The sequence below is a fragment of the Hypanus sabinus genome, chromosome 24 (genome assembly GCF_030144855.1).
Source record: "Hypanus sabinus isolate sHypSab1 chromosome 24, sHypSab1.hap1, whole genome shotgun sequence".
NCBI classification, from domain to species: Eukaryota; Metazoa; Chordata; class Chondrichthyes; order Myliobatiformes; family Dasyatidae; genus Hypanus; species Hypanus sabinus.
Genome location: NC_082729.1, coordinates 15405928 through 15432363, shown reverse-complemented (window position 1 = coordinate 15432363; position 26436 = coordinate 15405928). Strand labels below are relative to the sequence as shown.

General features: G+C 45.4%; 1 protein-coding gene across 7 annotated transcripts in view; it reads left to right on the top strand.

Annotated features, from left to right (window-relative positions):
• The window catches only part of nkain1 (sodium/potassium transporting ATPase interacting 1), an 860191-nt gene that overhangs the window by 722687 nt on the left and 111068 nt on the right, over window positions 1-26436 (top strand). For all 7 annotated transcript variants that reach the window (XM_059949383.1, XM_059949380.1, XM_059949382.1 and 4 more), the window contains one exon: window positions 3674-3871. In XM_059949383.1, the coding sequence (XP_059805366.1) occupies window positions 3674-3871 (198 nt within the window). The remainder of the gene's footprint in view (window positions 1-3673; window positions 3872-26436) is intronic.

Below are 26436 nucleotides of genomic sequence, written 5' to 3'. Positions count from 1 at the left end.
CCTAGTCCCTCTGACCTGCACCCGGCCCATATCCCTCCATACACCTCTCATCCATGTACCTGTCCAAGTTTTTCTTAAATGTTAAAAGTGAGCCCGCATTTACCACTTCATCTGGCAGCTCATTCCACACTCCCACCACTCTCTGTGTGAAGAAGCTCACCCTAATGTTCCCTTTAAACTTTTCCCCCTTCACCCTTGACCCATGACCCATGTCCTCTGATTTTTTTCTCCCCTAGCCTCAGTGGAAAAAGCCTGCTTGCATTCACTCTATCTATACCCATCATAATTTTATATACCTCTATCAAGTCTGTCATTCTTCTACTCTCCAGGGAATAAAGTACTAACTTATTCAACCTTTCTCGGTAACTTAGTTTCTCAAGCCCCTGCGTATTTGGAGCTCCCAACTCTTATAGTCTTCCTCATCAATTCAACTGCTGGATCTTCATCCCATTGGCTCAAGGTCATCTCACCTCTCTGGGTCGGCCTTCTTACTGGCCCTTACACAGGGGTACAACCAACATTGTTTCATGGTTCTGCCCACCCCAGCCTTTCAACATCTGACTGGTCCAATTCAGTTAAATCAGCCAACCCGGACAGGCTCTACTGAGATGACAGATTGCTTCTTTGGTAGGTCTGACATTTTACAAAATAGGTAGCTGCTCCTCCGAGGATGGTCTCAGATTTAGCAGGTCATTTCCTAACGTTCCTTGTGTCTACATTCAATTGCGCTGATTAGATTATCCCAGAGCAGGAAGTCCACAAAATGCGAGAAAACAAAGTCAACTGGTTTGTCCACTTCTCCTGTCCTTGACTAGACTGTACTTTCTTCTGGCCAAAACCCACACATTTTACCTTTCCCCTTCTCACCTTAAATGTTCATCTTCTCAAAATTGACATCTCTACCTGGGAAAAATAGATTTTGACTGTCTATGCCCCTCGCAAGTTTGCAAACTTCTTTCCGGTCTCTCATCATCCTCTGACGCTCCCGATGAAAGGACCCAAGTGTGAACCAGCCTCCCCTTGTAGTTCATGCCCTGTGATCCTGGTTAAATCTCTTCTGTACCCTTTCAAGTTCAGATCTGATTCTCACATGCACATAGAGTGATAGGCTTCATTTGTGTTCACAACCAACGCACCCATGATTGTGCTGGGGGCAGGCCGCAAAGTGTGGTCGCACATTCCGGCGCCAACATAGCACGCCTACTGCGTTCAGCGCAAACAATGCTCACACACAACGCAGAGTGACACAAACAGAAACGGCAATAGCAGCAAGGACAGCAAGACAACAAGAAAAGAAGTCCCTTTCCTACCCCTTTCACACACAGACAATCTTCCAAAACCTATGGTGGGGCTCTGAGACTTCAGTCCTTGGCCTCTGGGCTCTCCAACTTGCAGACATAAGACTGTTCTTTCTTGAATCGCAGGACTCCACAGCGAGTGGTGCGGACAGCCCTGCACATCTGTAGATGTGAACTTCCCACTGTTCAGGACATTTACAGAGACAGGTGCGTAAAAAGGGCCGAAGGATCATTGGGGACTTGAGTTACCCCAACCACAAACTGTTCCAGCTGCTACCATCCGGGAAACGGTACCGCAGCAGAAAAGCCAGGACCAACAGGCTCCAGGACAGCTTCTTCCACCAGGCCATCAGGCTGAGTAATTCATGTTGATACAGTGGTACTTCTATGTTATATTGACTGTTTATTGTACATACTATTTATTACAAATTTCTATAAATTGCACATTGCACATTTAGATGGAGTTGTAACGTGAAGATTTTTACTCCTCGTGAAGGATGTAAGTAATAAAGTCAATTAAATTCAATTCAGTTCAATTCAATACAATTCCAACCACCAGACTCTGGCCCAGATTCACAGACCCGACCTTCAGACATCTACCTTTAGACTCACCGACCCCCCCCCACACACTGGCATTGAATAAAAAGAAGTGGCAACAGTAGGGGTGGATCAATGTGTCCGAGTTTCAAGATGTGGGCTATTGCTGTGCTCAGTGCAAGTAAGTGAAGATGAATTTAAACCTGCGCTGTGTGATAATTCCAGAATGTTTAGATCGGTGACTTAGGAAGGATATGCTGGCTTTGGAGGCGGTGCAGAGGAGGTTCACCAGGTTGATTCCAGAGATGAGAGGGTTAGACTATGAGGAGAGATTGAGTCGCCTGGGACTGTACTCACTGGAATTCAGAAGAATGAGAGGAGGTCTTATAAAAACTTAAAATTATGAAAGGGATAGATAAGATAGAGGCAGGAAGGTTATTTCCATTGGTAGGTGAGGCTAGGACAAGGGGACATAGCCTCAAGATTCAGGGGAGTAGATTTAGGACGGAGTTGAGGAGGCACTGCTTTTCCCAGAGAGTGGTGAATCTGTGGAATTCTCTGCCCAATGAAGCAGTGGAGGCTACCTCAGTAAATATATTTAAGACAAAGTTGGATAGATGTTTGCATAGTAGGGGGATTAAGGTTTATGGGGAAAAGGCAGGTTGGTGGAGATGTGTCCATGGCCAGATCAGCCATGATCTCATTGAATGGCGGAGCAAGCTCGACGGGCCAGATGGCCGACTCCTGCTTCTATTTCTTATGTTCTTATGTCTACTACTCTGACCGTGACTTGCGAATCACAAAATGGAATCCTTTGTTCTATTATTAAAGAGCATAAAGCAGCAACACTCCGAGTTATTAATATCGCTGTGGGATCACTGGAGTGAGCTCGCACTGTCGGCTAACCGGCAAGGGCTGGCAGTGTGGAGAAGCAAAACCGTTTCAAGTAAAAATACCCTCTGAGAATTGGGATGTTAAGTGCTTGTAAACTACTTGTGGTTACTTGTAAAAACAATTTATCAGCTAATGGAGCCGTCACTTAGAAGTTTTGTTTATTGCGATACAGCGTAGAATAAGCCCTTCCGGCTCTTCAAACCATGCTGGCCATCAATCGTCATGGACAATTTACAATCACCAATTAACCTACCAATTAACTGTGGACTATGGGCCAAGTCACCCAGCAATCCCCCAATTTAATCTGAGCCTAAATCACGGGACAATTTACAATGACCAACCGGTCATTGTACTGTGGAAGAAAACCAGAGGAAACCCATTTGGTCACGGGGAGAACGTACAAACTCCAGGCAGCCTCGGGAATTGAACCCGGGGTCGCCTGCACTGTAAACCGCTGTGCTACCCACTACGCCACCACACCGCTCGACATAGCGGCTAGCGTAAAAGCTTTAGCACTTGCAATCGGAGTTCAATTGCCTGTAAGGGTGTGGTCACATGAGTGTAATTGACCGGCACAGGCACATTGGCCTAGAAGGACCTGTTACCGTACTGTGCCTTTAAATTAAAAAAAATAATCAATAAAATTCAATAAGAAGAATAAACACCTATAGATTCTTCTTGTAGAGTTTCTACGTAGTCACAGGGAAGAACATACAATCTCCTCACAGGCAATGGCGGGAATTGAACCCAGATCGCTGGCACTCTGAAAAATTGTGCTGACCTCTACGCTACCGTGCCCTGCCCATGGACTGGGATTGAATTAAAGTAACTGACAGGAATTCTGCGGTAAATGTCTCAAACTCCTCAATGCACTTATTGATCCCCCTCCCCGTGTCTCCACAAGTGTTTTCGGTGCTTAATGGAATTGCCTTTTCATTCCGTAGGACCGAGACTTCGTCATGACCTTCAACACGTCTCTGCACCGCTCGTGGTGGATGGAGAATGGACCAGGCTGTGTCGTGACCCCAGTGACCCCGGCTGACCAGACCCCCCAGGACCATCACGTCATCACGGTGACAGGGTGCCTGCTCGACTACCAGTACATCGAAGTCTCCAGCAGTTCCTTACAGATCTTCCTCGCAGTAAGTGCAGGCCTCGGCCCCGCTCGCGAGGGACGTTCCGAGCAGCGAATTTGTGCCGGGCACGAACACCACAAATTTAGCTTCTTAGGTTTGAGAAAATGATTCCGGGATTGAAAGGCATGTCGCATGGGGAGCGCTTGGGCCTGTACTCACTGGAATTCAGAAGAATGAGGTGGGGGTGACTTCTTTGAAACCTATCGAATGCTGAAAGGCCTCGATAGAGTAGACATGGAGAGGATGATTTCTATGGTGGGAGAGTCTAAGACCAGAGGACACAAGGGGGCACGCTTTTAGGAAGGAGATGAAAAGGAATTTCTCAGCCAGAAAGTGGTGAATCTGTGGAATTTGTTGCCACAGGCAGCTGAGGAGGCCCGGTTATCAGGCATATTGAAGGCAGAAGTTGATAGATTCTTGACTAGTCTGGGTATGAAGGGATACGGGGGAAGGCAGGAGACGGCCCTCTCCAATCCGTCGAATTCCTCAAGCGACACGCACAAACTGCTGGAGGAGCTCAGCTGGTCAGGCAGTGCCCGCGGAGGGGAATTAAACGGCCGACGTTCCGGGCCGAGACCCTTCACCCAGACCCTTGCCCAGGATTTCCAGCGTGCTAACTCCGCCACTGCCGTGCTTGCCCGCGAAGGTCCCGACGCCCTGCGCGCTGAGCTTCACACTGTGGAGTGGAGGTTGCCGATGCGTGGCCGCGCCTCGTTGCGAAGGGGCAAGGGTGGCTCAAGGTCGCCTGCGCCCCGGCTCTGATGCAGGGGAATTGGTGCTTGCGTGTCAACATAAGAAACTGAGTTACAGAGAAAGGTTGAATAGGTTAGGACAGGGGTCGGCAACCCGCGGCTCTGGAGCCGCATGCGTATCTTTCATCTCTGTGCTGCGGCTCCCCGTGGTTTGTTAGTTTTTGAAATGTAATTCGAAATTTGAAGATTATGGTGATCTTGTACAATCTAAAAACGTTGTGGAGACCCCATTTCCTGGCACATCCGAACCGGCTCACAATTAGCCACCGTTCCGGCTAAGGGAGATAGCCTTCGGGGGTTTGTGAGTACGTGTCTTTTGGAGCATCCGCGCCCACGGGGACGGGTTGAGGGAGGCTTTAAAGCAAGGCTGTTTAGTTCGAATAAAGTTACCTTTGATTGCAGTGTCTTTATTTTAGCTCTGCATGTAGCACCCTTTGACTGCAGTGTCTTTATTTTAGCGCTGTGTGTAGCACACCGCTACAACATGTTTTTTTATCGCTATTAATATACGTCGCCACTGCCAATGCCTGACACCCGCCAGTGCGCGCTTTCTTTTAATTCTTTGATCCAAGGTAGGCTAACTATGGAGTAACCTTCAACCCAACGTCTTTTTTTCGGAGTTCAAAATGTTTTTGTTGCATGCAGAAATGTAATTTTGTTTTCCCTGCATCAATTTCATAAATGCAACACATTATAGTTTGTTTATACATAGCATAAAGGCAAAAAAAAACATTGTATGCAGTGTTATTTCATTTTAAATGTCAAATGGGTTTTGTGGCTCCCAGTGTTTTCGTTTCTGTGGGAAATGGGTCCATATTGGCTCTTTCAGTGGTAAACGTTGCCGACCCCTGGGTTAGGACTTTATTCCCTGGAGCGTAGAAGAATGAGGGAAGACTTGATAGGGATATATAAAATTATTATGGGTATAGATAGAGTGAATGCAAGCAGGCTTTTTCCACTGAGGCTAGGGGAGAAAAAAATCAGAGGACATGGGTTAAGGGTGAAGGGGGAAAAGTTTAAAGGGAACATTAGAGGGAGCTTCTTCACACAGAGAGTGGTGGGAGTGTGGAATGAGCTTCCAGATGAAGTGGTAAATGCGGACTCACTTTTAACATTTAAGAAAAACTTGGACAGGTACATGGATGAGAGGTGTATGGAGGGATATGGTCCAGGTGCAGGTCAGTGGGATTAGGCAGAAAAAATGGTTTGGCACAGCCAAGAAGGGCCAAAACACCTGTTTCTGTGTTGTAATGTTCTATGGTTCTATGGTTCTAACAGGCACACGCCGTAGAGTCGTACGGTATGGAAGCCCTTCAGCCCGACTGGGATTCACATTCAATCCTGTCCCATTTGCCTGGTTTTGGACCATATCCCTCTAAATGTTTTTTTCTGCCGTGGACCCCGGGTTGGGAACCCCTGCTCTAAACCTTTCATATTCAAGTACCAACTGGCATTTTGCTAATGTACTAGCCTCGACCACTCCCTCCGGCAGCTCATTCCACATGCGGGCCACCTTCCATGTGAAAACTTATCCCCTCCGGTTCCTAGTAAATTTCTCCCCTCTCACTTTAAACCTCTGCCTTCTCATAGTTGGTTCCCCAGCCTTGGGGACAAGACCGTGTGTATGCCTTCATAATTGTACATCTCAGATCACTCCTTGTTCACCCACGTTCCAATAGAATGTAGCCCTGACCTGCTCAACCTCACCCCATTACGGAGATCCCTGAGTTTCAGTAACATCCTCAGAGATTCCCTCTGCGATCTTTCCAGATTAATGGCATCTTTTCTCATAGAAACATAGAAAATAGCTGCAGGAGTAGGTCATTCGGCCCTTCGAGCCTGCACCGCCATTCATCCTGATAGGCTGATCATCCAACTCAGAACCCTGTACCTGCTTTCTCTCCATACCCCCTGATCCCTTTAGCCTCAAGGGCCATATCTAACTTCGTCTTAAATATAGCCAATGAACCGGCCTCAACTGTTCCCTGTGGCAGAGAATTCTCCAGGTTCACCACTCTCTGTGTGAAGAGAATTCCACAGATTCACCACTCTCTGTGTGAATCAAGAGGTCCCAGCTGGAGACCACAGACCCCTTGCATAATGGTATTGGCCCATGGCATAATAAAAGAGGTTGTGAGCTCCTGCTCTAGATTCTGAAGCACTTGTAGATTCTGCCCAGCACATCAATTCCTGGTGGAACTCAGCAGACCAGGCAGCATCTAGGAAAAGAGTACCGTCAACATTTTCAGGCCAAAACCCTTCGGCAAGCTTTCCAGGATCCGCGGATTTTCTCTTGTCCGTGATTGGGTTACTACACTGCCAAGCTTCTTCCAGGGATGCCCACCCTGAAGAAGTTTAAACCTTCCCGTCGACAGGAGTTCAGGGAAACCCTCTCTCACTGCTCCCTCTCGGCGACCTCTGCTGCTGAGGCCTGGCGAAGGGTCTCGGCCTGAAACGTCGACTGTACTCCTCTCCATCGATGCTGCCTGGCCTGCTGAGTTCCTCCAGCAGTTTGTGTGTGCTGTTTGGATTTCCCGCATCTGCAGATTCTCTCCCCTTTGTGGTTGGAATCTTTGGGGAACTCTCCTTCAAGTGGGGGATAGGTCAGAAGAACATGTTACTGACAGCAATGTTGAGTATAAGATAAAGATTCAAGAACTCAGGCACAGGAACCCTTGTTCATTGCCTCCCTCTAGGCGTTTGTGGGGATGACTTACAGCGGACCGAAACGCTTGAGCATATAAACGTTAAGAAAGAGAATGTGCTGGAGGTTTTGAATAAGCATTAAGTTAGATAAGTCACCAGGACTGGATGAGATATACCCCAGGCTACTGTGGAAAGTGAGGGAGGAGATTGCTGAGTTCTTGTGATGATCTTTGCATAATCAATAGGGATGGGAGAGGTCCCGGAGAATTGGAGGGTTGCAAATGTTGTTCCCTTGTTCAAGAAAAGGAGTAGAGATAACCCAGGAAATTATAAACCAGTGAATCTGACTTCAGTGGTGGGCAAGTTGTTGTTGAAGATCCTGAGAGGCAGGATTTATGAGCATTTGGAGGCATAATCTGATTAGGGATAGTCATCATGGCTTTGTCAAGGACAAGTCATGCCTTACGAGCCTGATTGAATTCTTTGAGGATGTAACAAAACACATTAATGAAAGTAGAGCAGTGGAGGTAGTGTATATGGATTTCAGCATGGCATTGAATGAGGTACCCCGTACAAGGCTCCTTCATAAAATAAGGAGGCATGGGATCCAAGGAGACCTTGCTTTGTGGATCCAGAACTGGCTTGCCCAGAGAAAGCAAAGGGTGGTTATAGATGGTTCATATTCTGCATGAAGGTCAGTGACTAGTGGTGTTCTACAGGGATCTGTTCTGGGACACCTCCTTGTTGTGATTTTTATAAATGACTGGATGAAGAATTAGAAAGGTGGGTTAGTAAATTTGCTGATGGTACTAAGGTTGGGGGTGTTGTGGATAGTGTGGATTAGTGTGGAGGTTACAGCGGGACATTGATAGGATGCAAAACTGGGCTGAGAAGTAGCAGATGGACTTTAAATCAAATAAGTGTGAAGTGGTTCATTTTAGTAGGTTCAGTTTGAAAACAGAATATAATATAAATGGTAAGACCCTTGGCAGTTTGGAGGATCTGAGAGAACTTGAGGTCTGTGTCAATCGGACACTCAAAGCTGCTGCACATGTTGACAGTGTTGCTAAGAAGGCAACTGGTGTGTTAGCATTCATCAACCGTGGGTTTGAGTTCAAGAGTCATGAGGTAATGTTACACCGATATAAAGCCTTAGTTAGACCCCACTTGGAGTATTGAGTTCATTTCTGGTCACCTTACTACAGGAAAGATGTGAATATTATTGAAAAAGTGCAGAGGAGATTTAAACAGACGTTGCCTGGATTGGATCATGAGAATAGGCTGAGTGAACTCGGCCTTTTCTCCTTGGAGTGATGGAGGATGAGAGGTGACCTGATAGAGATGTATAAGATGATGAGAGGCATTGATCATGTGGATAGTCAGAGGCTTTCTCCCAGAGCTGGCATGGCTAACACGAGGGGGCACAGTTTTAAGGTGCTTGGAAATAGGTACAGAGAGGATGTCAGGGGTAGGTTTTTCATACAGAGAGTGGTGGGTGCATGGAATGCACTGCCGGCAGTGGTGGTGGACGTGGATACAATAGGGTCTTTTAAAAGCCTCTTGATAGGTACATGGAGCTCAGAAAAATAGAGGGCTATGCGGTAGGGAAACTCTGGGTGGTTTCTGGAGATACCTCATTACAGTTTCTGTAGCAGTTTTGTTTGACCAGTCAGGGTTGTCAACCGTGAGCTGAACCCCATGAACCTGGAGGACCAGTGGACCACTCTTAGTCTGGCCTGGTTGCCATGGGTAACCGTACCAAGAGCCTGACTCCAGCTCTCCGGGCCATTGAGGCACGCAAGCCTCCGAACCCAACAACAAAGTTATGGTCCTCTGGGAGGGCACTGGAAATGGACCCTCATATAATTCCCTTGTGTTTTAAATTTATTCCACCGTGTTCGCTGCCTGCCCCTCCCCCACCTTTGTGGCACCTGATTCACTGTGTAGTTCCTTGCGATTTTACACTTCATTGATTCTAAACTGTGCAATCTTTTTGAAAAGTATTTGTTAGCCATCGTTACCATGCTGAACCGATGTCAGTTTCAATAGTTTAATCAGATAATGTACTTTTTTTATACAGAGTGCATGTTAAGATTTATGAAGGGCCGAAGAAAATGTATTGTAAAATCATTTACGGATCGAGGCTTCATTAATAAGTCAGAATGTAGTCGGAAGCTCGTTCCTGTGGCATTGTGGGCACTCAAGAGAAAGCTCAGGTATTTTCTGCACCGGCTTTTTATTTCCCTGCCATATTTTTCCACCAATCATTGCAGGCGGTGGCATTCACAGGGTAACTATGGCAATGGCAAAAATTGTGAGTCACAAACGGTGTAAGGGGGCGGTGGGGGAGGCCAGTGTCCTTCAGCCTTTGTGTGCCAATTGTAAATGAAACATTAAAGTGAAAAGCGAATTAGACAGAAATAAGATTTGCAAACCATCTCTCCCCACCTGTCCATTAAGTGGAAATATGACCTTCTGCCTCAGAAATTCTGCTTCAGGTTTCATTCTGATTTACTTCTAATGAGGTGCAAATGACTGGTGATCTGCAAGGTCCGGTGTGCTGCCTATTGCACAGAGGAGACCGTAGAACCATAATACAACAGAGCTGAATTAGGCCATTTGGCCCATTGAGTCTATTCCACCCTGATCATGGCTGATTAGTTTTCACTCCCAGCTGCATTCTCATGCCCGTAACCTTTTATGTCCTTCTAATTAAGAACCTCCGCTTTAAATGTAGCCAAAGTCTTGGTCTCCACAGCCGCCCGTAGCAATGAATTTCACCGATTTGTCACCTTCTAGCTAAAGAAATCCTTCCTCATCACCGTTCTGCTCTGAGGCCTTGCCTTCTGGTCCTTGACTCTCCCACCGTTGGAAGCATCCTCTCCACATCCACTCGAGATCGGCCTTTCAAGTCTTCTGAATAATCATATTCCTGGTAGTGTTAAGATTGATAACCAGTTGGCAAGAAAACTAGAGGGAAGAAGAAGAATTTATTTTACACAATGAGTTATCACAGTGTGGAATAAAAGCACCATTTGAATAAGTGTTGAATTCATATTCAATAATAACTTCCAAAATAGTCAGATGGAGAAGAGTTTATTCATAGTTTACATTGGGAACCACTAGATTTTATTTTAGTTGGATAAATATTTAAAATATAAACCATGAGGCCATGCAGGCGAGTGTAACTATTTATAAGATCTTTCGGAGGGATGATACAGTCGTGAAATTTTCTGCCTTGGAGAGTGGTCCAGGCAAAGGCCATTGGAAGGCTTTGGCTCTCTTTGACTTAATACTTCATTTGGGTGGACAGTAGGTGAAAAATGCCCATGCCCCAAGAAGTGCTTTGGCCTCTGGTGGCCCAGTGCACGAGGGCCGAGGAAGCAAGGCCGAGGATAGAGGAAGGTGGGCTCATTCAGTTTGATGGTCCCAATTCCAAGTTGGGTTGGCTTGGATTGACCTTAACCGGACTCTGTTACATTCAGGGAGAGGTCTTTTTCACATAGGCTAACCTCAGGTGATTAAAAACACAAGAGGTTTAGCAGATGATGGAAATCTTGAGTAACACACATTATCCAACTGAGGGGTCTCCATGTGACAGATTGACTATTTGGTCCCTCCATCGATGCTGCCTGACTTGCTGTGTTCGTCCAGCATTTTGCATGTTGCTCTGGTGATCAAGATCTCATCTCTGAGTCAGGAGGATAATGACATCAAATCACACTTCACATAAGCAAATGAAAAGGAGATAGTCTACCCCCATCTGGCACAAGCTCTCCCCAGTGCAGCTTTGAGAAAATGCCGACATTTGGACGGGATGCTTAAGGTAGCCCAAATATACTCAGCCGCCACTTCATTAGGTACACCTGTACCTAATGCAAATTTGCTTGTTAATGCGAATATCTAGTCAGCCGATCACGTGGCAGTAAGTCAATGCATGAAAGCATGCAGACATGATCAAGAGGTTCAGTTGTTGTTCAGACCGAACATCAGGATGGGGAAGAAATGTGATCAAAGTGACTTAGACTGTGGAATGACTGTTGGTGCCAGACGGGGTGGTTTGAGTATCTCAGAAACTGCTGCTCTCCTGGGATTTTCACTCGCCACAGTCTCTGGAGTTTACAGAGGATGGTCCAGAAAACAAAAAAAACATCCAGTGAATGGCTGTTCTGTGGGTGAAGACGCCTGGTTAATGAGAGAGGTCAGAGGAGAATGGCCAGACTGGTTCAAGCTGACAGGAAGGAGACAATAACTCAAATAACTGCACGTTACAACAGTGGTGCGCAGAAGAGCTTCTCTGAATGTATAACATGTATAACATAACTTGAAGTGGATGGGCTACAACAGCAGAAGACCATGTACAGGCACTCAGTGGCCACCTTATTAGCTACAGGGATCCTTAACAAAGCTCCCATTGAGTGTAGATCCTGTCTGAAAAAGAGCAAAGGACTGTCTCAGGTATCCTGAACAGTATCTCCCATGAACATCAATAAATTGAATAATTAGATCATATAAACACTCATTAGGAGCAGGAGTAGGCCATTCCACCGCTCAACATATTGTAAGATTAAACCTCAATCTCAACTGGATATTTGAATAGCAGTAGGAATATAATAAAACATGAAATTAAAATAGAAACAAAATTATGAGGGGTATAGATTGAATAAGTGCCAGCAGGCTTTTTTCCACTGAGGTTAGGTAGATCTACAACCAGGTTAAGGATGAAAAGTGAAAACTTTAAGGGGAACATGAGGGGAAACTTCTTCACTCAGAGGGTGGTGAGAGTGTGGAATGAGCTGCTAGCACAAGTGGTGTATGCGAGCTCGATTTCAACGTTTGGATTGGATAGGTACATGGATGGGAGGGTTACTGAGGGCTATGGCCCCGGTGCAGGTCGATGGGAGTAGGCAGTTTGAGTGATTTGGCACAGATTAGATGGGCCAAAGGGCCTGTTTCTGTGCTGTATTTCTCTATGACTCTATAAACATTGCAGGGAAGGGAACAGATGGAGAAAATAAGGTAAATATCTGTGACAGGATGGAGAGAAAGAGAGACTGAGTATCACGAAAAGTGATGCTGTTAATTGAGAGAGTTTGTGAAACCGTGTTAATCACTGCTAAAGTGTAAAGTATAAATTGGAGAAATGGGAGAGAGGAAATGATCGCAAATGCTGCGATGGCAATAAATCTAATATAACAGAAGCCTTTAGATCTAGCCAGCAAGTCAGGATGAATATTACAGCTCGATTTTGTTTTTGATTTTCCCCCTTCTCGAATGAGTGTCCCACTTCAGACTGATAACCAAATGTGTGAGCTGATCTTGATTGACGCCTCTTCTCACGTCTTGTCTGAGCTTCAACTTTTTAACAAGGAGAGGGTCCACAGGAGGTTCATGAGAATGGTCCCGGGAATGAAGGGGTTAACATATGAAGAGCTTTGATGGCTCTGGGGCACTGCTCACTGGAGTTTAGGAGAACGAGGTTGGGGTCACATTGAAGCCTATCGAATATTAAAAGAATAAACAAGAGAAAATGTGCTGATGCTGGAAATCAAAGCAACTCACACAAAATGCTGGAGGAAGTCAGCAGGCCAGGCAGCATCTATGGAAAAGAGTATAGTCGATGTTTCGATCTGAGACCCTTCTGCAGGACTCGGTAGACTGGATGTGGAGAGGAAGTTTCCTATAGTGGGCGAGGTCCTGGACCAGAGGACACAGCTTCAGGGTACAAGAACATCCCTTTAGAACAGAGATGCAGAGGAATTTCTTTAGCCAGAGAAAATCTGGAATTCCTTGCCCTGGATGCCTATAGAGGCCAAGTTATTTCAAACGGAGTTTGATAGATTCTTAATTAGTAAGGGCGTCAAAGGTTCAGAGGATGTAATGCCCTTGTTGAGAACTTGTTTTGTTATATTCGTACTGTTATGCTGTTAGGTATTTTACTTTCTGCAGCTTTTTTCTGCAAAGCACAGTGTGTTCTGTTAATTAACCTTCACAGTCCAGTATTTTCCTTCCTGCTAAGATAAGGAGTCACTTGTTCAGCTTAGGAACGTTGTGTCAGCCAGTCGGGTTTGTCCTGATGACATTCTGTCCAGTGGGACGCCATGGAATATTCAAGAGAACTGGGCACCGGGTTTCTAGGAGACACTGGTTTGGGGGCTGGACGAAGACAGAGGTGCAGAGAAGAGCTCGAGGGAAGGTGCTCACAGTGCCTCGCTCGAAGGAGAGAGCCCATTGTAAGAGGTGCTCCCGTACAAATGAATGGATCCGCGGAGGAAGTGCCAGTTAGCCAGAATGTTCGTAACGGTCTTCGAGAGAAGTCGGAATTGCGGCTGGTGTCATTCACACAGAACGTGGGTTCAGCGCCGTGAGTAATCAAAGGGAAGAGCCTGACTAATCAGTAATGAGCTCCAACGTCTATGAGCACATTGAGGCTGGTTTAACTGTAATGGGCCCGTTTACTGTTAACTGTTGGTTCAAGTTGAGATATCTGTAAATGTACTTCCACTCTAAGTTTATGCCAGTGTAAGATCCGGGCGAATGATAACTTTGCATGGGACAGTATTTGTACAGCATTTATCATCATTTCCGTTCCCTCGTCGGAACATTGCAACTTCCCTGTTTGGTTGAACCCAGATCAGACCTACCCTAGACTTGTCTTGCATGTTGTAGGTGGCCGTCTCTCCGTACCCCTGCGCCGCCGGGTCACATGGCTGTTAGCCAGGGATTGCAGGCAGGCCAAGTCTGTTATAAGCCACGGTGAAGGGGGTTACAGGGAGAAGGCAGGAGAATGGGGTTGAGGGGACAATAAACCAACCACGGTGGTCTAATTCTGCTCCTCTGCCTTACGGAAAGTGGAAGGGCAGTTCTTTAACAGTTTCTTCACTCTCAAAGGCCTGAGCATACCTATTTATTCATGGTGGAAGGAAAGGTGATTTGTGATCTGTCACAATGGCTCAGAGATGTACGGGGGACAGTGGCAGATACTACAAAGTGCTAAGAGACTAATTCTGTTCGAACTCAAATAAATTAGTTATAACTTCAGGTCCCTTCACCAAGATGGTTAATTTTGCTTTCCAAGCACAATGCGGCTGATTAATTCACGCCGCTGTTCCGATATAATGCAGAGTGCCCGGCTCCTGTCCTTGTTCGGGTTGACATGATAAATATTGCTGGGACGATCTCCTCAATCAATGGTTTCCACCTGACATTTCTCATCATTTCACTGGAGCTCAGAAATCCATGGACTTGAAGTGGTGAAAAATTCTAATCATCCGTCCTGAGTCTGGACAATTTCTCTACTCTTTTGCATTTAACTTAATGTCACTGTCATCACTAGTCAAATTAGTGCCAGATGAATAGGCTTCTCCTCAAAGCGACTGAATAGAATATTAAACGATGTTCTACGTGCTCACATTGACATCTCATGCCCACCTCAACAGAGATGCAGTGAAGAACACCATTTACCTTCTCCCACTGTCCCCCATCTGATCATCTTCCTTGGCTGAAGCAACTGAGCCATGGAAGGCTGTTGCCTCTCTCTAGCTTTGATCACCCATGCTTTTTCTCTCTGCTGCCTGATACCGCTGGTGTTTAGGGCAGAAGGTCCTCCATCTCTGTCAGTGCTTCATCGTGTCAGTAGCTCGGTTTTCACTACTATCAACCATGCAAGTCCCGGGTGGAGACTCAGGAACACCGTCACACTCAGATGTAGAAGGATTCTTCATTGCTGTTTCCATAAGAGTTTTGTTTGACCAGTCCAAATTGTTAGCCCTAGCTGAACCTCCAAACCTGGAGGACTGGTGGACCACTCTTAGTCTGACCTCTACTCTTTGATCTGTTTGGCATGGGTGACCCCTACCAAGAGCCAAAGCATAAAGCCCTGACTCCAGCCAACATAGCTCTCCGGGTCAATGAGGCACTCAACCTTCTGAACCCCACAACAAGGTCGTAGTCCTCTTGGAGGACCCAAGCTTTTTATCGGGCAATCAAATCTTGTGAATGTCGAGGAGCTGGAGGAGCCCAGTGGATCCGACGACACCTATGGAGGGAAATAGTTGAGGTTTTGGGTCAAGGTCCTTCATTCACAGCCCCACCATCTCTTTCTCGCCTGTTGAACCATGGCATGCACAGAAGCTGGCCAAGGTTTTCCTCACAAACAGCCCCAACCCCTCATTTCTACCATAGGGCTACTGAAGCCAGTCAGCACACGAGTAATGCAAACCAGGCTACAAACCCCAATTGCAGTTGGTTTATCATTGCCACGCCTATGATGAAAGGCTTTGTTTTGGTAGCCATCCAGATAGAGCACTCCAAACTCAAGTTCATTGTGATAGTGCATAAAGTTCAAAGTTCATTTATTATCAAAGTCCAAAGTACATTATACAACCTTGAGATTCATCTCCTTACAGGCAGCCACAGAACTGAGAAACCCAGTAGAACCCATAAAAAACAAGAACTGTCAAATACCCAATGTGCAGGAAAAAAGATAAATCGTGTAAGCAATAGATGTAAACAAATGGCATTCAGAACAAAAGTGAGTCCATAGACACGGAGCCTGGAGCGGCCGGAGTAGGCCACAGGCCTCAGCCTCAGTTTAGTGCAGAGCTGAGCAAACGTCGTGGAGCAGCAAGCAGGGCTGGACTGACCCTTGGCTCTCGTCCCAACACCCTGCCTTTTCAGCTCACCTGGCCTGGCGCTTAAATCGTCCATTCATCAGGTCGTTCGTCGCACTATCACATCGATATGCTCTGGGATGCATCCTGCCGCCACGTTCCAGCCCAAACCCAACCTTTCCAAATCGGCCTCAAGCTTCGATCTATCAAATCTTGCTCTCAGTTTAGGCGGATGGGGCCTTGAAAATGCCTCGACTCCACCTCCCACGAACTTCGACCCTTGACTGGCCTCACCTACCCTCGCCTCTCCATTGTTGCGGTGGTCATTTACCATAAATTTGACAAGAAAAGGTGTTATTAATAAAGTATTTAGTCATATTCTTAGTTTCGTTTGCTGCCTGGAAGTAGTCACTAGGCTTCATTGGCTCCATCTTAAACTGAAAGATCCATATGTCCCCACATGATACCCTGAGATTAATGTTGTTGTCAGCATTCACAGTTAAACAAAATAATACAACAGAATCAATGAAGAATTACGCACAAAGACTGATAAACAAACAATGTGCAAATACAAAACTAATAATAATAATAATAAATATTAATAATTACACAGATGTAAGGGGAAAGAAGGGCTTTGATCCTGATGCAGGTGGATGGGACTAATGGTTTAGTATTGACTAGATGGGCTGAAGGGTCTGTTTCTGTGAGGGTCTATGACTCCGTAACTCTAAATATGTAAGTTCAATAATACTGAGGCCGTGAGTTATAGAGTCCTTGGAAGTGAGTCTCTGGGTTGTGTTCGGAGATCGAGATCAGTTCAGCACTGGGGTGAGTGAAGCTGTCCCCTCTGGTTCAGGAGCCTGATGCTTGAAGTGGAAGGAGAAAAATGACACAATGCAGAGCAAGGTGCAACATTTACGGAGCAAGTGCGGTGCAGGTCGACTTCAAGGCCGCGAAAGGGCCCTGAGAAAGTAGCTCGAGGGATCAAGATTTCTTTCTTGATCACGCAAATGTCCATTCAGCAATCTCAACAGGAGGACGGAAGCTGTCCTTGAACCAGGTGGGAAAAAGGTCCGCTTGCCAGGGTTGCACATTGCATCACTTCCTTACCTGCTGACCCACGGAGAGGAACGTCCCTGGAGGAGTAATTCCGGAGTCAAATACATAATACCATGTTCCTCTCGGGTACCGGTGTGACTGAAGCCTGCCTGAAGCAGGTGGATACCTCAGACTGCCAAAGCAAGAGGTTAAAAATGTACAGGAGCCTTAGGTCCCACACCATCAAGTTTAAGAACAACTATTACCCTCCAATCATCAGGCTCCTGAACCAGCAAGGATAACTTCACTCACCTGAACTCTGAACTGGTTCCACAACCCATGGATTCCGTTTCAAGGACTTCAAAACTCGTGTTCAATAGTTCAATTGTTCAAGTTTAATTGTCATTCAACCATACTTGAATACCCATGAATCAGGCCAAATGAAACTGCGTTACTCTGGGGCCAACAGTCACACCCAGCACAAAGCACACATAGCACTTATAAGATTGCAAGCACATACCAGGTATCAGTAAAATACAGTCGCACAAAAAATATATAGTCCAAGACCCTCAGTCCATGAATGTTGCACCAGTCTGCAGTCAAACACAATACGGCTTGTCTTCTGCCAAGCGAACACTAGGAGGCAGCACAGGTTTCAGCTCGGATGCCCACCCACACCACCATGTTCTCAGTCTAATCTCATATGTAAAAATATAATATATTAAATATAATATATAATATTTTTCTTCTTCATGTTTGCAGTTTGTCTTCTTTTGCACAGACTCTTTGTCAGTCTGTCTGTATCGCTTTTCATTGCTTCTGTTGTATTTCTTTGTTCTACGGTGAATGCCCTCAAAGAAGCTGAATCTCAGAGCAGTATATGGTGAGGTATGCTGTACTTAAATAATAAAGTTTCTCTGAACTTTGGAGTAGGAATCATGCCAGCAGAAATTCCCTGTTTGCTTCCACTTACAAAGAGAATGGAGCTGAATTCAAACAGTGCAACACACACACACACAAAACGCTGGAGGAGCTCAGCAGGTCAGGCAGCATCTATGGAAATGAATAAACAGATGACATTTCAGCCGGAGACCCTTCATCAGGACTGGAAGTGAAGGGGGAAGAAGCCAGAATAAGGAGATGAGGGGAGGTAGAGGAGGAAAAGTCGGAAGTGATAGGTGAAGTCGGGTGGGTGGAGGAGGGAGGGGTGAAGTAAGAAGCTGGGAGGTGACAAGCAGAAAAGGCAAAGGGCTGGGGAGGAAAGATAGGAGAGAAGAGTGGGCCGTGGGAGAAAGGGAAGGTTGGCGGGGCGTCAGGGGGAGGTGATAGGCAAGAGAGGAGGTAAGAGACCATGAGTGGGGAAATGAAGAAGAGAGAAAGGGGGAGGGGAAAATTACTGGAAGTTTGAGAAATCGATGTTCGCGCCACCAGGTTGGAGGTCACCTATATGGAATAGATTCACACTCAGAGGCCTCTTTAAGAGATACACCTGAACACCTGCTCTTTAATGCAAATATCTAACCGGCCAATCATGTGGCAGCAACTCAATGCATAAAAGTATGCAGACATGGTCAAGAGGTTCAGTTGTTGTTCAGACCAGATATCACAATGGGGAAGAAATCTGATCGAAATGACTTTGACTTTGGAATGATTGCGGATGCCAGACAGAGTGGCTTGAGTACAGCTGATCGCCTGGGATCTTCACATACAACAGTCTCTAGAGTTTACAGAGATAAGTGTGAGAAACAAAAAAAATCAACCGTTGAGCAAAAGCACCTTGTTAATGAGAAAGGTCAGAGGAAAATGGCCAGGCTGGTTCAAGCTGACAGGAAGTGACAGTAACTCAAATAACCACATGTTACAACAGAGGTGTGCAGAAGAGCATCTCTGAACATACAACACATCGAACAGTCGAGTGGATGGGCTGCAGAAGACCAATCATGTACCTAATAAAGTTGCCAATTAGTACATATTGAATGAATAACTTTCAGAAGTCTAGATGCAGGACACACCGTACTGTAAGTTCCCACAAGTATTGAAATGTTCATGGCTGTTGTTGAAGGATAGATGTAAATAATCCCGATGCATAGTCTGTTTCAAATTCTACACTTCCTCGCTCGTCATGTTGAATTATCACCAGCACTGAGTCTGATAGGCTGCTGATGATTGAGTTGCAAAAATCACAAGAGCATATTTCATTCTGAAGAGTAATTAAGGTGAAATGAATAGACCAGAACGATATTGACACGGAGTTCGCATCAATGTGCTTGCAGAAGGTATCTGCACTTTAACTTATGGTGAATTTTATATCGTCTGTTACTTTTACATTTTATTTTGAGGTACGGGCCCTCCTGGCACAAGGAAACCGCGCCTCCTAATTACACCCAGCTGACCAATGAACCTATTAACTCGTACGTCTTTGGAATGTGGCACCACAGCGGTGTAGCGGTCATTGTGGTGCTATTACAGTTTGGAGTGTAGGAGTTTGGAGTTCAGTCCGGGCATTCTCTGTCAGGAATCTCGGTATGTCCTCCCTGTGGAATGCTTGGGTTTTTTTCCAGGTGCTCTGGTTTCCTCCCACAGTCCAAAGACGTACCAGGTAGTTTAATTATTCATCATAAATTGTCCCGTGATTAGGTTAGGGTTAAGACCACAATTCCACAAGGCATAGGAGCAGAATTAGGCCATTTGGCCCATTGAGTCTGCCCCACCATTCAATCATGGCTGATTCTTTTTTTTTCTCCTCCTCCTCAACCCCACTCCCCGGCCTTCTCCCCGTAACTTTTGATGCCATGTCCAGTGAAGAACCTATCAATCTCTGCCTTAAATGCACCCAACGATCTGGCCTCCACAGCTGCCTGTGGTAACAGGTTCCTCAAATTCACCACCCTCTGGCTGAAGAAATTTCTCTGCATCTTGTTTTAAATGGGCGCCCCTCTACCCTGAGGCTGTACCCTCTTGTCCTAGACTCCCCCACCATGGGAAGCATCCTTTCCACATCTACTTTGTCTAGGGCTTTGAACATTCGAAAGGTTTCCATGAGATCCACCCTTCACCTAAATTCCAGTGAGTACAAACCCAGAGCTATCAAATGTTTCTTACATGATAGCCCTCCCATTCCTGAAATCAGCCTTCTGAACCTCCTCTGGACCCTCTCCAATGCCAGCACATCTTTTCTTAGATGAGGAGCCCAAAAGTTCACAATACTGAGGCCTCACCAGTGCCTTGTAAAGTTTCAGCATCACATCCCCGCTCTTGTACTCTAGACCTCTTGAAATGAATGCTAACATTGCATTTGCCTTCCACACCACCAACTCAACCTGTAAGTTAGGGTGTTCTGCACAAGGACTCCCAAGGACTCTTTGCATCTCAGATTTTTGGATTTTCTCCCCGTTTAGAAAATACTCTGCACACTTATTTCTTCTACCAAAGTACATGACCTTGCATTTTCCAGCATTGTATTTCATTTGCCTCTTTCTTGCCCATTCTCCTAATCAGTCTAAGTCCTTCGGCAGCTTCCTGTTTCCTCAACACTCCTGCCCCTCCACCATCATCTGCAGACTTGGCAACAAAGCCATCTCGGGGTTGTCGGGGGCTGCAGGGGGGGCAGCGTGGCTCGAGGGTCCTGTTCTATGCTGAACGGGAAATAAATTAATAAACAAGAGCAGCCAGAGGAAATCCGCAGATTCACGGGGAAAACGAATAAGATCCTCATGGTCAGCGGTGGAATTGAAACAGGGTTGCTGGCACTATAATAGAGCTTTCCTAACCATTCCTCTGCATTCTTATTAGCAGCTCATATCTCCTTGAAATGCCAATCAATTTGACAGCGCGGAAGTACGTTAGGTAGCGTAGCTGGCTCATAGCTCCTGGTTAGATTCTCGCCTCCAACATTGTCTGTGTGGAATTTGCAAAATCTCTCCGTGAATATGTAGGTGCTTTAGCTTCATCTAGTTGTGTTCTTGGAAACAATTATTCATAACCTATAATTACTTTAATGTTTTTCTTGCGATTGCTGCTTATCTGATGCATTGTACCTGTGATGTTGCTGCAAGTAAGTTTTTCGTTGCACCTGTGCATACACAATAAACTCATCTTTAACTTTGGCTTTGGATTGGCGACTGTACAGTCCTGTGCTAAAGTCTTTAGTCTAAAGCCTTAGGATGCCTAAGCCTTTTGCACAGGATTATATTTGTCAAGGTGGAGCGGAGAGCCAGTTTGGAAATCTGGCAGGAGCAGAGGATGCTGGGAATGGTGAGGGTGGAGCGCTGCAAGAGGGGTGAGGAACAGGTGGCAGAAAAGGAGTGCCAGGAACAAGGGTGGGGGGGGGAGTGCAGGTGAAGACACACCCAGCCCTGAGGCACCAGGCAAGGTTATTGATTCCAAACAATTTGTTTATTGATCATTACAGAACGTCTCTCTGGTGGTTTCTGTTCCCTGCCCCTTACCCCAACTATGATTCCCCTCTCCCTGCCCCCTTCCCACTCTCAGTTCGCAATAGAGACCCATATCAGAATCAGGTTTATCATCACTCACAGGTCATGAAATATGTACCTAAGACTTTTGCACAGGACTGTACGTTGCCTGTAGTGTAGATGGGTGGTAAGTAAATGATGGTGGCTTAGTTATTGAGATTTCCCGAGTGAATATGTTGTTCCGGTGGGAAATGTGAATGATGGGCTGTGGGGAAGGGAATCTGACACTCTTTAGCAGTATTACAGTTGATGATGTAAGAACATTCTGAATGATCAGTTGGACTTTATGTGATACGTTTGGGTTTCTCAGTCAGAGACCCGGGTTCAATTCCAATGGCGGCAAAGCATATTTGATTTCATTTTTCAAAAATGGCACAAGTAAAACTGAAGCTGTTCATTTGCATATGGACTCAATTAGTTCGCCCAATGTCTTTTATAAACCTGTCCAGTATGTGGCTCCATCCTCTTGTAAGAACAGTTACAGAGGGCAAAGTTCAATTTGCATTTAATATCGAAGTACGTGTACTTTGTACAACCCTGAGATTTGTCTCCTTAAAGGCAGCCACGAAACAAAGAAACCCCAAGAGAAAGTGCTGAAACAAAAGAAGACCTTCAAACGCCGAATGAACAGAAAGAAAAAAGAATACAAATCATGCAAACAGTAAAAGAAAAGAAATAACATTCAGGGCCAAAGTTGGCAAAGTAGCCAATTCGGTGTGCAGGCTGCAGCCTCAGCTCAGCACAAAGGCCAGTGAACCTCACAGAGCAGCAAACTGAACCTGCCCGTCCCTCACCTCCGGCCCTGACACCCCAACCTTTTCAATCTGGTCCGGCCCTTAAATCGTCCAAACCTCAGGTCAGTTCTTGCTCTCGGCCCAGGACCTGGACACAACTGGAAATGTGGAAAGATATCTAACATCCCAAGAATGCATCCTTTGAAAAAAGTATTTGCCATTTCAGTGAAGAACCTGCAGGCAATAACTGTATCTTTGCTAGTCGATCGCAGATAAAATTTTGCTATCCGTTTAGTTCAATTATAGAAGCTGATTTGTTTCATCTTTTTAGAGTCAATAAGGAATTGCAGTTGTACAGAATGTAACATATACACACTCATTGGCCAGTTTATTAGGTACTGTAGTGGAACCTGGTGTGGTCTTCTCTTGCGGTAGCCCATCCACTTCAGAGTTTGACGTGTTGCCCATTCAGAGATGCTCTTCTCCACACCACTCTTGTAATGTGTGGTTATTTGAGTTACTGTCACCTTCCTGTCAGCTTGAAAAAATCTAGTCATTCTTCCCTGACCTCTCTCATGAACTTTCGCCCGTAGAACTGCTCCCCAGTGGATTATTGTTTGAGTTCAACACCATCCTCTGTAAACACCAGAGACTGTTTTGTGCGCAAACCCCAGGAGATCAGTGGTTTCTGAGATACTCAAACCACCCCATCTGTCGCCAACAATCATTCCATGGTCAAAGTTACTTAGATCACATTTCTTCCCCATTCTGATATGTGGTCAGAATAACAACGGAGCCTCTTGACCTTGCTGGCATGCTTTTATGCATTGAGCTGCTGCCACATGATTGGCTGATCATCTACTAGCATTAGCAAGGAGGTGGGCAGGTCTACCTAACAAAGTGGCCACTGAGTGTATAATCGCACCACAAAAGTAAATCAGTTGCAAAAACCTCCACCTAACTCATGCACAATACACCTTCCACTTCCTTTGGAACTATGGTAATTCCTTCGGAGAGAAGGCTGTTCCCAGAGGCGCTGTGATTGTATTGTCGTTACTTCCCTCTAGTGGTATGAGGATAGAAAACAAAACCTTCACACCTGGAGACAGAAGAGGTTCTACAGACGCTGGAAATCCAGATGAACACACACGGAGTGCTGGAGGAACTCGGCAGGTCAGGCTGCATCTATGGAAATGAATAAATTGTCGATGTATCAGGCTGAGGCCCTTCTTCAGGACTGGGAAGGAAGGGAGAAAAAGCAATAAAAACCCTGGCTTCGTCCCCTTCCATTTCATTCCCAGTCCTGATGAAGGTTCTCGGCCCAAAACTTTGACTGTTCATTAATTTCCATAGATGCTGCCTGACCTGCTGAGTTCCTCCAGCACTTTGTGCGTTACATCTAGAGACGCCTCGTTGAACACAACTGGTCTTTCTGCAAATAGATCCAGGATGCTTGCAACCCAAATGGTTGTAGGAGTGACTGTTCATTGCCTTTAATGAAGTTCTCTTTTCTCTCTATGGAGCGCTGAAACTGTGTAATTAATTGAAACTGAGTTGGATTGTATTCATTCAATACTTTTTGCATATATCTGTCAACTTGCTCTATTCTTGTGGTTTCTGAGTTGACTGAGGAAGTATATGTGGTGTTTCTCCACTCCACTGAGGTGCCCACCATAAATGGTCTAAACCCCAGATGCATACGAGAAGGCATAGAAGCATTTGAAGTCTTGGTTTTTTTCTTAGACAGCCAATGCTAAACCGAGGGCAGCAGAGACTTGCATTAATAGTGTCTGCTTTTGCGGGCATGGAAGGTCAACCACAATCTCCAACAATCTCCTCCTGGATGTTCATTGTTAGAGGGTTCTGTAGAGCAGAGACCTGCAGAGATAGTGCTAGAATGTAGGCTCCATCTCCATTCATGCTGCAACGGTCAAATTCATGATAACTTCAAATTTGGCCTCTGGAAATGCGCAGGTGTAAGTGTCATCTCCAGACTGTAACTCAGCGACTGGAGTGGGTTGACTTTGTTCTGGAGTCAGTGGGTCATAACAAGCAACTTCCAGTTAGTTCTCAGATCAGCTCCACTTTGATGGGAAGCTTTTGGAGATCAGGTGCAGCATTACAGCTAGGGAGATTGAAAGGTGTATTCATATATTTAAAGGAAGAGCTCAATAGCAGACCCCCTCCAACCAACGTGTTCGCGTGACCCAATTACACCCATGTCACCAATTAACTTATGAGCACAAACGATTATTGCCGCGGCACAAGGATTGTTGGCAGAATTTTAGATGGTGGCAAGGAGACATACGGAAGTGAGATAGATCGGCTGGTTAAGAGGTACCGCATCAGCAACCTTGCAGTCAATGTCAGTAAAACCAAGGTATTGATTGTGAACTTCAGGAAGGGGAAGGTGAGGGAAGATACACCAGTCCTCACTGAGGATTCTGAAGTGGAAACGGTGAGTAGTTTCAAGTTCCTGGGTGTCAATGTCTCTGAGGATCTATCCTGGCCCCAACATATCGATATAATTACAAAGAATGCACAACAGCGGCTATATTTCATTAGGAGTTTGAGGAGACTTGAAATGTAGCCAATGATACACTCAAATTTCTAAAGATATACCATGGATATATTTCATTAGGAGTTTGAAGAGACTTGCTATGTCACCAATGATACACCCAAATTTCTACAGACGTACCGTGGAGAGCTTTCTAACTGGTTACATCACCATCTCGTACAGAGGGGTCACTGCACAGGATCAGAAAAAGCTGCAGAGAGTTGTAAACTCAGCCAGCTCCATCATGGGCCCTGGCCTCCCTGGTGTCAAGGACACCTTCAAAAGGCGATGACTCAAAAAGGTGGCATCCGTCATCAAAGACTCCCATCACCCAGGACATGTCCTCTTCTCATTGCTACCATCAAGGAAGAGGTACAGGAGCCTGAAGACACACAGTCAATGATTCAGTAACTGATTCTTCCCCTCTGCCATCCGATTTCTGAATGAACAATGAACCCATGAACGCTACATTTTTCCCTCTCTTTCTGCAGTACTTACTCAATTTAATTTTTATATATGATCTTTTTATATACTTATTGCAACATAGTTTATTTATTATGTATTGCAATGTACTGCCTCCACGAAGCAACAAATTCCAGTGATATTAAACATGATTCTGATACTGAAGTGTGGTCTAATCAATGCCTTATAAAGCCTCAGCACTACATCCTTGCTCTTTTATCTTAATCCTCTCAAAATTAATTCTAACCTTACATTTGCCTTCTTTACTACTGACTCAGCCAGCAAGTTAACCTTTAGGGAATCCTGCACGAGAACTCACAAATCCCTTCACGCATCTGATTTGAGTTTTCTCCCTGTTGAGAAACTTGTGTTTATTCCTTCCATCAAAGTGCAGACTCTTCCCAAAATTGTGTTCTATCTGCCACCTTCTTGCCCGTTCTCCCACTCTGTCTAAATCCTTTCCTACCACAATGCCTATAGTCTGCAAACTTGACCATAACGCCATCAAGTTCCATCATCCAAACTGATGACACATAATGTGAAAAGAAGCAGTCCCAATACCAACCCCAGCAGAACACCACTAGTCACCAAACGGAATAGACCATCTTTATTCCCACTCTTTGCCTCCTGCTAATCAGCCAATCTTCTATCTATGCTAGTATCCTTCCTGTAATACGATGGGCTCTTACCATGTTAAGCAGCCTCATGTGTGGCCTCTTCTCAAGGGCCTTCTGAAAATCCAAGTAAGCAAAATCCATTGACTCCCTTTAGTCTATCCTGACTGTTACTTCCTCAAAGAATTCCAACAAATTTGTCAGGCAAGATTTTCCCTTAAGGAAACCATGCTGGCTTTGGCCTATTTTTATCATGTGCCTCTAAATACCCCGTAATCTCATTCTTAATAATGGAATCCAGCACTTTCCCAACCTCTGAGTTCAGGCTAACTGGCCTATAATTTCCTTCCTTCTCTCACATCTTAAAGAGTGGACTGACATTTGCAATTTTCCAGTCCTCCAGAACTATTTTGGAATCTAGCGATTCTCGAATAATCATTATTGATGCCTCCACAATGCCTTCAGCCATCCCTTTCAAAACCCTAGTGTGTAGTTCATCTGGTCCATGTGACTTACTTACCTTCAGACCTTTCAGTTTCCCAAGCATCTTTTCCTTAGGCGTAGCAACTACCCTCACTACTGCCCCAACACTCCTGAATTTCTGGCATAGCTAGTGTCTTTCACAGTGAAGACAAATGTGAAATACTTATTAAGGTTGTCTGTCATTTCTTTCTCCCCATT